Source organism: Babylonia areolata, chromosome 8 (genome assembly GCF_041734735.1).
Source record: "Babylonia areolata isolate BAREFJ2019XMU chromosome 8, ASM4173473v1, whole genome shotgun sequence".
Classification (NCBI taxonomy): Eukaryota; Metazoa; Mollusca; class Gastropoda; order Neogastropoda; family Buccinidae; genus Babylonia; species Babylonia areolata.
In genome coordinates, this window is record NC_134883.1 from 37,598,241 (window position 1) to 37,611,841 (window position 13,601).

General features: G+C 43.9%; 1 protein-coding gene across 9 annotated transcripts in view; it reads right to left on the reverse strand.

The window, feature by feature from the left end:
- LOC143284774 (plexin-A2-like) overlaps positions 1-13,601 on the reverse strand; it is a 561,646-nt gene that overhangs the window by 460,677 nt on the left and 87,368 nt on the right. For all 9 annotated transcript variants that reach the window (XM_076591753.1, XM_076591756.1, XM_076591755.1 and 6 more), the window contains one exon: positions 1,191-1,641. In XM_076591753.1, coding sequence (XP_076447868.1) covers positions 1,191-1,606 — 416 coding nt within the window. In that variant the 5' untranslated portion in view covers positions 1,607-1,641. The remainder of the gene's footprint in view (positions 1-1,190; positions 1,642-13,601) is intronic.

A 13,601-nucleotide genomic window follows, 5' to 3' on the forward strand; every position in this document is an offset into this window, starting at 1 on the left:
GTTGCTGGACACGTCTGCAGACCGAAGAACTGACAGCCCGGAACCGCCTGACACGCACGAGCCTCCCCCAGCAGGGGAGACCGGCCAGATAGCGGGGTCGCCTGACATACAGGTTAGGGCCACGTGCAGAGTATCCCCTCCCGTGGACATACCGGTGTGACTTTGTCTGGAGTGGGGCTGCTACTCCCCCGGAATTTCCCCATCCCGCTGGGACAACTTCGGAGGTGGTACCCAACCCGTTTCCGCTTCACGACCGATTTTCTGGGTCCAGCGCTGCCTCCGTGATCCGCGTCCAAAGCCGCATCGCTGCGGTCCAAAACGGGAGAAACCATGGACTCTGGGCCTGAGACAGGCTCCTGACGAAGCTCTAACCCAGCCTCATGGTTCCGACCATCGCAAGTGGCATGAGAGGCATATTGAACCGCACAAATGTACCCATAAATGCTGAGCCCTAAGAGAAAGGCGAAAGAAAATCGACTGAAAATGAGAAACAATGAAATGCGCGATTCCAATGGGAGCACAATCGAATCGAGGTCAGAGGTAACAAGAAGGTTACAACGACAAGCTGCATGCAACAAAACAGGCCAAATGAACACGCTTAAAAACCCAAAACAGCGTAAGACGAGGCAGAGTAGAAACCCTGACAAGATGGCGTCGACAGCGTGGCCAAAAGGAATGAAAGAAAGGAAAGAAAGGCTTGTAGCCGTGAAACGGCGTTTGATTGGCCAGAACAGGGCGGACTTGGCTGGGCGTCTTTTCACTGTGCTGCCACGAAATTTGGCCAAACAGAGCAAACTGACAGGCCTACTTTCCATCAGTTTGACATGGTACATAGTATATGTCACAAAAAGATAAGTAATAGATAGAGATAGAGACAAATGGAAAGACAGACAGATAGAATGAAGAAAAGCACGAAAATCGTAAGCATGTACATAATATATATACGAAAACAGAAAGAGATGGATAATCAGACACTAAAATACAACAACCAAGACAAAAAAGGAAAAGAGATCAAGGAAGGGAAAAAAACTTAGTCAATCGATATGAATGGCAAGCGAAAATGGAAGATGAAAAAACATCTATGAAGGACAATTAATCCAATAATCCCCCCACCCCCACCCCTCGCCCCCTCCCTCTCGCTCTCATTGGCAAACCCATCCCTACTATTTTCCCCCATCCTCACTTCTCACCTGGAACAGGCGATCAACCTCTGATGCGTATAATCCACCACCAAGACCTTGTTGTAACTCTTGGTCTCCTTCTTGGGGTAGGAGCAGTCGTTGAAATTCAGGATAGGGGGCGGACAGTCGGGACTGTCGGGTTTGGGTCCCGTCTTCACCGTTTGCCAGTGGCTGAGGTTGGGTTGAAGGCTGTACAGGTAGTTGACGGCCCCAACATACACAGTCTGTGTCTCTGTGTTGACCGTCAGATGGATGAAGTCATTACCCGGGTGAGGGGACTCGAAGAAGGTGACCACGGCATCTGCATGCCTTGTGGACGTTTTTTCTGCTCCTCTGACAGGGAGGAGGAGGACGACTGAGAGGAGGAGGACATTGGAAGAGAACGTGGAAGGTAGTTTTGCCATCTTGATCCAAGAATAGGTCATTCGTATACTTCGTCAGGAGACCATCTCAGCTTCCTCTGCAACAAATAAAGATACAGTGACACGATTATTGTTGGACAACGTGGCGAAAGTGTCATTGGTGTGGGTGATGTGATGGCTTTCTCACTGGGGTAGTACCTACAACATCCCCCTTTCTTGTCGTCTCTAGTGCTGAAAGGAGAGAAACGTGTTGTGTTCCCTGAACACCGCTTCACTGGGGAGTGCAGCCCGACTTTCACACTGAGAAATTTGTTGTGACAAAGAAAAATACAAAACAACTGAGTACAATACAATGCAAAAATTATATTCCAATACGGTACAATGCACGGGGACACTTTACATCAGCATCACAGCTCTTGTTTCACAGGCGACTCGGCAGAATCACACAAATCACACATGATTAAAATGTAATAGCCGATCTGGACAAGATTCCAATATTTTACCTCTGCCCCTGTCACCACCACCCCGCCCCCACCCCAATCCCCCTTGCCCCATCCCACGTAGGATGTCAGGGACGACACTTGCTGGGGGAGTGAGAGATGGAAAAAAGAGAGGAAGAAGGAATGAAAGGGGAGAAGGGACAACAACACACACACAAAAAAAAACAACCTAAAAACGACAACACAACAACGTTTGAATATTAATTTTTGAACGTCACTGATAGGTCCGCTTTAGCGCTTAAGTAAGTCTCCTTATTCTTGAATAGAAATGTGCTTGGTTCGAACATGTTATAATACTCTTTTTTTTTAAAGTTATTTCCCCGAAGCTTTATTTTATTAAATAGAGAACACATTTTCATTTCCCCCCTTTTTTACTGGATAAAGTGTGCATCACAAGTGAGTCTTGAAAGCCTTGCCTCTCTTGCTTGTGTTGCCCTAATATCTGATTTTTTAACGGCTAAAAATTTCTCCGTCTAGCGAGTGTCAGAAGACAATTCTGCAATGGGATACTTGTTTCTCCTCTGTTTCTTTTTGATCATTCCAAAATTCTAAGCATTCTCTAACAAGACTACATTCACTTTATTTAAAATAGAATTTATTGCATGTTCTGAGACAGAGTCAGGATGTTCATATATTGCAAATCTAATCCAAAATCTGTCTCATTAACTGCATCGTCAGTCCACTTTCATTCACTCATCCATCCCCCCACCTATCTACGCCACACACACACACACACACACACACACACACACACGCATCTATTTATCAACCTATCTATATACGATAGCTCTCGCTCCGCATTGGCCATTAAACTGTCGTTCAATGACATAGAAGGGGAAGTGAACGTGTAGATAATTCGATTCGGAAAAAAAGGTGGCGCGAATTTCCTAACACTACACATCTTAATTAAGACCTGTGGGTTGTTTTGGTTTGTTTTTGTTTTTTTTAACAAAGACGTCTCCTGCTTCAAAATTATGAGTGGGTCAGAAGAGGAGCTAGTTCTGGTTTGGTAGCCGGGGTGTGGGGTTGGTGTGTTTGTTCTTTCACTTCATTCAGTTATTCTTTTAATTTCTTTCTTCCTTTCCATCCTGCCATCGTATTAGGTAAAGTTAGATTCTGTTTGGTGTAAGGCCAATGTCTTTCGAGTCATTTCCATCAACCGAAACTTTGATCACAACACAGTCAAAACTGATAAAATGAAATTCTGATTAAAAACTCGAAGCACAGAGAAAAATTATACACAATCACTGCATAAACAGGTCCGCAACTGAAGAATACTTCAAAGGACAGGTAAAACGTATGGTGCGTAAAAACTGAAGAAAAGAAGGAAACGCGCGCAAAACAAGAACGTTGTAACAGTTCACCCCAGAGACCAAACTTAGGAATGAAACAAAAAACGAAATTCGAGACTACACAGTTGAGGTAAATGCCACAGAAACAGTCAGTACCAGCACAAATTCAACAACCGTACACTTTTTAGCGAACGAAACGCCAAGCCATCAAGTCCTGTCGATTTTAAGTAATATTTTCCCAATAGAAACCTCAGGTATCTCCCTATTTTACAAAAAGGAGAGGCTATAATTGATGTCAGCCGGCTTTTGCTGGGATGAGTAAAAGAACTCACACCCCCACCCCACCCTCCGTTCTCCTCATCGTCACTCTCTTGCCGCCACCCTTTTCACCACACTCCGACATCAGTTACAGTTTTAGCGTCTGATGTCAACTGAATCATGGAAGGTAAACTTAAAGGGACAAGGTGTTGAAGAGAAGAGACAAAAATCGATATAATCGATTTTCCTTGGGCATTGACTCTTCTAATCCTCTGAATCGAAAACTAAGCCTCATTCTAATTTTCCCTCTGAAATAAGTCAGAAAACACTTTCTGCAGAGGGCATGTCAGATGTCATTCGGGACAAGTAAATACTTGATGTAGCAGGACTCTCCCGACACCCCCCTCAACCTCACACCCCCATAAGCCGATTCCGCCGATGAATTAATGGGCTCTGAACGCCGTGAGCGTGCCGTCACAAATACATGGCCCAAGTTGTTGCTGGGTGGAGATCAAGTTGTACAAAAGAACTGTCTGAATGTCTCTACCTCTCTTTCTCCACTTCCTTCCGTCTGTCGCTCTTTCTTTCGTTCCCTCTTCCCTCCCCTAGCCCCGCTCTTCCTCTTTTTCCATACATTTGTGTATATTTTATCTTTTCGTTTCTATTACTGGTCTATTCAAATTACCGAAAAGTTTCAAGCAGCTAAAAACTTCCCACAGTTCCTTCCTATACCTAGTTCTTCTTCCGCCTTCAGCTGAACCCCCTCCTGTAGCACCTTCCAGGTAGGACAAAAGTCGAAAGCACTCTGAAACAGATGCACGAGGCGCCGACAGCTGACTCTCTTCATCCCTCGCCTGTCCCCCTGATCTGCTGCCTAATTTTGCACAGCTGTCAGACTGGAGGAGGGTGGGGAAAGAGATGGGGGAGGGGTGGTGGAGAGAGAGTGAAGGTTCAAAGAGAGAGAGAGAAGGGGATGGAAGAAAAGGAATTGAGAGGGGGGTGGGGAAGGCAGAGAGAGACAGAGAGAAAGATGGACAGATAAGCAGAGCGAGAAAGACAGACAGACAGACAGAGGCAGGGAGATTATGAATATGGAAAAGAAAAAGTTGAAGAAGTTGTATACAAAGTCAACATCCGTAACTATCACAAAGACTTGTTCCTAAAGTTAAATACTTCCAAGTATACAAATATTTTATACAAAGTAAACATAATGAACTTTTGGAAGTTTTGCTTTCTATCAGACAAGTTAAGATATAATAAGAACTATGACTGTAAAACGATGTCCTTCCCCACAGTCAAATATAATGCTTTTATTGTTTTAACTTATGCAGAAAGTCTATCCTCTGCTGCGGAAAGGACTGAAAACCTATTTCCTCGAAAGCAGAATATGGCTTCCAAACGGCAGGGTAAAGGAAAACGTCATACATTTCTCCATTACATTAGATTCATAATAATAATAATAATACATAGTTTTTCTATGACGCGATATCCAGCACCAATGCTGCTCAAAGCGCCTTACATCATCCAGTTGACTATAAACATGACTTAAAAACACATCAACCGCTGTCTGACAATGGAAAACATCCAGTGTGTTCATATGAATGAAAAAAGCACACTTAAGAGATGAATCAGATTATAAAAGCTATTAAGTAAATAAGGCTTAGATTAAAACAAAATGCATTTCATAGAACACACACACACACACACACACACACACATACATACATATATATATATACATACACACACACACACACTACACACACACACACGCTGACATTAAATATCAACTGCGCTAAAAACAAAATTGCATAAGCATTAAGATATTTCTTATTTTCTAACATAAAATTATGTTCGGACATACTAACATGCCTACACACTTACACACGCGTACCAGAGCACTGTACCCTCACAAACACATGCACGCACGTACGCGCACACGCACACCACACACACACACGCGCGCGCGCGCGCGCGCGCCCATTAAAAATAACCAGATAGAAAAAATGCCATCACATCTAAGACCAAAACTACATAAAATACACAATGCATTAAAACAGGACTACATAAATACCAGTACAAAGATACTTGTTAACAGGCATACCTTGGTTTAACTCACTCAGTACGGCCAGTCCTCTCTTCTCCTCTACACAGACCCCTCGGATGTCCAGTGGGTGTCTGAATGACCCAACCTTTAGCTTCCGTCGTCAGAATTGTGGTATTCTTTGTCAACATTCACCTCTTCAGTATAAGAGCCTTCCGCTTGCAATATTTTGATGATGGTAATTGGGCTGAAACGCTGTTAACGTCGTCTCTTTCGCCGTTCGTATGGAGAGAGTTAACCGTTCTGACCAGAGCAAAAATGCTTACGGAAAAGGTAAGTTTTCATATCTGACTTTACGGAGTGTAGATCAGAGGCATTTCTAAGAGATGAAGGTAGAGAGTTCCACATTTTGGGAACCTGAGCTCTGAAAGACCTACTTCCAGCGCATTTCAGATTAGTCCTTGGAACTTTAAGCAGCTTTTAAGAACTGGATCTTAATGTTCTGTGCCGTTCATATGTTTCCAGTACAGAGGAGAGATACAATGGAAGAGACTTGTCAAAATGTTTGAAGGCGAGTGTAGCTAACTTACAGTGAATGCGGGACTCAATCGGAAGCCAGTGTAACCGATTCAGCAGAGGTGTAACATGATCAGATTTCTTTTTGGCGAGAACCAGTCGTGCAGCATTGTTCTGAATTTTCTGTAATCTGTTGATAGAGGAAGATGGTAAACCTGCAAGAGTGGAATTGCAGTAATCCAGTCTGGACAGGACAAAAGAGGAAACCAACTGAGTCATATTTTTCTCTGTTATGTAGGGCCTCACTGAGGTTAGCCTTCGGAGATGAAAATTACATGAGCAACACAAGAATGAAATTTGGTCGTTCATAGTCAAAGTTTGATCGAGATATACACCCAGGTATTTGGCTGATGTTTGAAATGCTACTGAAGCAGGGCCAAACTAGGTCCTTTTCTGCTGCCTTAAGACGAGTTCGCCAACGCATTCCATGTTTTTACATCAGCTACACAAGCTTCCAATTCAGTAATGACTGTTTTAAAATCAGATGGTGGAGCGGCTTTTTGTAATTCTGTGTCATCTGCATATTAATTTTTATGGTAACCAAATGAGTGCCTTTTGAAGATGTCAGACAAAGGCTGAGCGTAGAAAGTGAACAAGATAGAAGCATTAAGAAAATAAGAATTGCTCCCAACAGTTTTCTGAATTTGCTTTCGTACATGCACTTGCATCCAGTGTGTCTGGCAGTATAGAGAGGGTGCATGCCAGCATGCACAGTGAGTGCTGGAGTAAATTGTCTGTGTATCTTGTGGTCACAAAAGTTGCTCGGCAAATCACGTGAGTACCGGGATCAGAAACTGGCTTCAGTGTGTCTTCATTTCCATCCAGCCCCGCACTGCCTAATCCACCCCTGCTAACCTCACACGAACGTCGGCCAAGCCAGGCGGTGGCGCTATCTTGTGTATCGCGGTAGGAAGGGTTTAATTGTGGCTGTGCTTATCGCTGTCTGTCTTGGGCCGGGTCTTCAGGTGGAGGGATGTCCATGTTGCCGTGGAGATGCGAGGCGTTCTGTTGGCAGACTCTCAGCGCTCGCTTCAGTTATGTTGATCGAGCCACATTAAAGACATTCCTTCAAGAAATGGGATAATGCGGAACATTACAATTGAAAAGAAGACTGGTCACCAAGAGTCACAAAGAATTAGAAGGTTTAAAGACTTACGCACTGTATGACTGACTGACAGACTTGACTGTTGAATAATTCTCTGATTATGTTTAACACCCAACAACACAACGTGTTGACGTGACAAAAGAAGCGGAGATGTGGGAAGAACGGAAGAAGGGAGAGAAACATACTTCTTCTTCTTCTTCTTCCGCGTTCCCTAGCCACGCTAGACTTTCAGTCCGGTCAGGATGGCGAAGTCCGCGGTCCGCCGCAGGGACCCCGCCGACCCCGAGATGCCATGCATGACCCAGCCAGCTGGAGCTCCATGAGAGACACATACAAAGAGACATACACAGAGAATCAACATGCCCATGTACTGCTGTCAACGCTATGTTCTCCGAAACTACCAGGGGAACGTGCGCCTGTGTCCAGATATGAACGGGAAAAGTGACGGAACAAAGAAAGGTCTACTCATAAATAAATAAATAAACCGCACAAGGGCATACGTAGAGAGAGACAGAGACAGGAGGGGAGAGAGAGAGGAGGGGAGAGACAGAGACAGTCTGACAGAGATAGACAGAGAGACAGACACAAGAGACAAAGCCAGTTGGGGTTCTGAGTCATGACTTGCGTATGTATTATATGTGTGCCTTTGTTCTGATGCACGCGTGAGAGAACGAAAAAGACCCACCCCCTTCCGGGTCTCGCTCGATCCAAACCTAAGAAAAACTACTGTTGGCCGCCGTTATTTCTCTGTCTCTGGACCTTGCAAATGGAATAAACTCCACTTTAGCTTCGTGAGGTCTCCACACTCAGCTCTTTCAAGTCTGGTCTTAAAACCCACCTCTTCCCAAGACAGCCTCCCTTCCCTGCCTCTTCCTTGCTTTCAGTTTCTCCAGTTTTAGAGGTATGTATGCGTGTGAATGACTGGTGTGAAAGCGCTTTGATTTGTCTCTACACAAGGTTCAGCGCTATATAAATATCATTATTTATTTTCTTTGTTTATCTTATTTTAAAGCCGACAGAGCCCACGGAGCATGACAAGAGGAAGGGTCAAGACGACCTGACATTCATGTGCCCGAATGCAATGCCCCTTCAGAACACCCTCTGACGCGGCAAGGAACTGAACCATCGCTGATCGGCACTCGGGGCACCAAGCTGTGACCATCTGCCCCCAAATACAATGCCGCCAAGTGCCACACGCCATCACCACGCTACGAAAACAAGAAGTAACAAACGATAATATAGGTCACGCCACAATATTGAAATAATTGGCAATCTAGTGTTCAATATCAACTGAATGAGTTGGGGTGGGGGTGGACGTGTGTGTGTGTGTGTTCGCTCCTTCTTTAAATTTATCTGCACAACATTAACCTGACAATAAACGGATATTGCACAGATCAAACTAATCAAATCTTGCCCTCTCATCTTGTGTAAAACGACTCCTTCAAGTACAAGCCACCAGCCGTTAAACACAAAGTGAATTGGACAAGATAGCAACAGTAGATTATCTTCACAGTGTTAAAAATCTGAAGTGGCAAATTCATTTCTTTTAAGCAACAGCAAAAACGAATGAGGAACTTTCGACAAAACGTTTTACCTTTTCAGGTTCTCACTATCGATTTCACAAACACAGTCTGTTTGGAGTCCATTTAAATGAGTTGTCTGCTATGCTTCGCTCCCCCCGTAACCCCCCTCTCTCTCATCACCATCACACATGCGCGCACGTGCGCGTGCACACACTCACTCACTGACAGAGAGAGAGAGAGAGAGAGGGAGAGAAATGATATGAAATCGATAAAAAGGAAAAGATGACGGAAAATGTGAGCGAAAGACAGACGCAACGAATGGAGAGAATGGAATCAGCAACACATAAAGCAATTTAAGCGCGCAAGGCTAATACCATCAGGGCGGCCAGGGTTTGAAAATAGCGTTTCACATTCAGCCAAGCACTGACTATTCTCTCATACAATTTCAGCTTCTGAAATCATCTCGCCACCCATCCCTGAAACATGATTCCTCTGAGTGTCATAACTTTCAACCACACTTGTAATACTGTAACGTTCATTTCGTTCAGCATATATTTGAACAATTCAGCAAAGCGAACGTGGGTCACCATGCACTTCCACGAGCCTGGTCACACGCAGGACAACATAAAGGTCATGGCGATTGAAGAAGTACATCTGAAGAATAAACATGCAAGGCTCAAGAGGGAACAGTTCTGGTTGGCGAAACTGAGGACAGTCCACCCTTTTGGTCTCAACACGCTACAACTGGATATCTGAATTTATTTCGACCTGAAAGCTGTGTTTGACAATGACGATGGATCAGTTCCAGAGACAGACTGGTGTGAATGCTAACTTGTGTGAAAACAACTAGTACTTCTACGACGACGACAATGACTATAACTATTACTACCACCACCACAACTACCACAACTACTACCATTTTATGACCATTACAGCAACAACAACCACTACTACGACAACGACGATGACGACGACAACAACGATGATGACGACAACGATGACCGCTTCAAATACTACTGATTGTGGGTGTGGAGGTGACGCTGGTGCTGATTATGGTGATAGATGATCATGTCCTACAATTCTAGTTCATTCAGCTGTTTATTTTATTTTCTTTTATCTTATTCATTTATTTATTTTTACATTTTTTCATCAATTAATCATAGATGTAAAATTCAACCCTTTCTTTCCCCTCATCAGTACTTTTCTTTGATGCCGCTCTTTTTGTAATACAGCCCATTGTTCTCAACGATTTGATTGTTTATAATTGTAACACACACACACACACACACACACATACACCCCTCCCTTTTATTTATTTTTTTATTTTTTATTTATTCTTATTTATTAATCTATTTGTTTATTCTTTTTTAATTTATTCTTTTTTTTCTTGTTAATTTCTTAATTAATTTATTTATTTAATATCTTTATTTTAAAAAATCTATTATTATTATTACTATCATCATCATCATTCTTAATCTTCTTTTGATTATCCCCCCCCCCCCCTTTATTTTATTTCTTTCTTTATTTTAAGTATCTATTGATTTTCTTAATTTATTTATAATTGATTTTTATTTAATTTTTCTTGTGGTTGCTATTATTTATCGTGTTATTTCTCTACTGTTGATTGAGTTATTCAGTAAGTTGGGTTTTAAGGAACTTAATTTTTTTACAGTAGAAAAAAATAGACAATTGCAATTATTTTGGCTCTGGGCGAAACCTGGCATTGTGAAATTGCATCACATGTGCGTCATGGCGTGCTTGCGTCATAATAGCTGCGTTAAGAGTGACCCTGGTAACATGTAAACAACTTATCCCTTGAGGAAGGAACGTGATCGTTCCGAAAATTCGGAATATTTGACAGATTGATGTGTTTGTTTTCTTCTCTCTCTCTCTCTCTCTCTCTCTATATATATATATATATTATGCCTAATGCTAAATTTAATTCTGAGTTGGTGTATTTTTCAACCATGCCCGAAAACACCTGTTTGTTTATGTTTGTTTACTGGTGTGTTCGGTGTTTTATCTTTTATTTCACACACAATCTGTTATGAAATGTAATCGCCAGTATTCATTTTCGTCGAGGTAACCCTATCTAGACGAACGGAGGAGGTGATGGTTGAAGAGTCGTGGTGTGGAAGGGAGGCAACAACACAAGCCTGGATGAAAAACTATGGTTAATTAAAATAATTTTAAAGAGGTGTTGACGATAGCAAGAAGACACGATTTGTTTACATTCAGCCCTCGCCCTACATGGACTAATGTTAAAGAAGCAACAATGAAGAAAAGAAAACAAATCCAACACAATGAAAATACATAATCCTATTCCCCGATTACCATAACCTTTACCAGCATTCCACACTGAACAAAATAAAAGAGAATAATACAGAGGAGAGACAGACAGACAGACAGAGACGGGAAGAGAGAGGAGGAGAGGAGAAAGACAGCATAGACAATGACAATGAGGACCAGAGCACATGACAAGGGGGACCAGAACACGTGACAGTGAGGACCAGAACACGTGACAGGACATGAACACGTGACAAGGAGGACCAGAACACGTCACAAGAAGGACCAGAACACGTGACAGTGAGGACCAGAACACGTGACAGTGAGGACCAGAACACGTGACAAGGACCAGAACACGTGACAAGGAGGACCAGAACACGTGACAGTGAGGATCAGAACACGTGACAGTCAGGACCAGAACACGTGACAGGACCAGAACACGTGACAAGGAGGACCAGAACACATGACAACGAGGAACACAATACACAATGCAGGGAGAAACAAAACATATATGACAACGAGAAGCACAGCACACATGGCAAGGAGAAACACAACACACATGGCAAGGAGGAACACATATGACAAGGATAAACACAATACACACAGCAAGGAGAAACAACACACATGTCAAGGAGGAACACATGACAAGGAGAAACACAATACACATAGCAAGGAGAAACACAACACACATGACAAGGAGGAACACAATACCCATGGCAAGGTGCAGAACACATAAATTATGACAAGGAGGAAGAAAATGGGACACAGCACACATGGCAAGGAGGAACACAATACACATGGCAAAGAGGAACACAACACACATGGCAAGGAGAAACACGGCACATATGGCAAGGTGGGACACAACAAACATGACAAGGAGGAACACAACACACATGGCAAGGAGGAACACAACACACATGGCAAGGAGAAACACGGCACACATGGCAAGGTGGGACACAACAAACATGACAAGGAGGAACAAAATACACATGACAAGGAGGAACACAACACACATGACAAGGAGAAACACAGCACACATGGCAAAGAGGAACACAACACACGTGGCAAAGAGAGACACAACACACATGGCAAGGAGGAACACAACACACATGGCAAGGAGGAACACAGCACACATGACAAGGAGGAACACAACACATATGGCAAGGAGAAACACAACACACGTAGCAAAGAGAGACACAACACACATGGCAAGGAGGAACACAACACACATGGCAAGGAGGAACACAACACACATGGCAAGGAGGAAGCATGCATGGCAAGGAGGAACACAACACACATGGCAAAGAGGGACACAACACACATGGCAGTTAGGAACACAACACACATGACAAGGAGGAACACAACACACATGGCAAGGAGAAACACAACACACATGGCAAAGAGGGACACAACACACATGGCAAGGAGAAACACAACACACATGGCAAAGAGGGACACAACACACATGGCAAGGAGGAAAACAACACACATGGCAAGGAGGAACACAACACACGTGGCAAAGAGAGACACAACACACATGGCAAAGAGAGACACAACACACATGGCAAGGAGGAACACAGCACACATGGCAAAGAGAGACACAACACACATGGCAAGGAGGAACACAGCACACATGGCAAAGATGAACACAGCACACATGGCAAAGAGGAACACAGCACACATGACAAGGAGGAACACAACACACATGGCAAAGAGGAACACAGCACACGTGACAAGGAGGAACACAACACACATGGCAAGGGGGAACACAGCACACATGGCAAGGAGAAACACAGCACACATGGCAGGGAGGAACACAGCACACATGGCAAGGAGAAACACAGCACACATGGCAGGGAGGAACACAGCACACATGGCAAGGAGAAACACAACACACATGGCAGGGAGGAACACAGCACACATGGCAGGGAGGAACACAGCACACATGGCAGGGAGGAACACAGCACACATGCCAGGGACAGCACACATGGCAAGGAGGAACACGGCACACAAAGAAGGAACACAGCACACATGGCAAGGAGGAACACAGCACACATGGCAAGGAGGAACACAGCACACAAGGCAAGGATGAACACGGCACACAAAGAAGGAACACAGCACACATGGCAAGGAGAAACACAGCACACAAAGGAGGAACACAGCACACATAGCAAGGATGAACACGGCACACAAAGAAGGAACACAGCACACATGGGAAGGAGGAACACAGCACACATGGCAAGGATGAACACGGCACACAAAGAAGGCACACAGCACATATGGCAAGGAGGAACACAGCACACAAAGGAGGAACACAGCACACACGGAAAGGAGAAACACAGCACACATGGCAAGGAGAAACACAGCACACATGGCAAGGAGGAACACAACACACATGGCAAAGAGAAACACAACACACATGGCAAGGAGGAACACAGCACACATGGCAAGGAGAAACACAACACACATGGCAA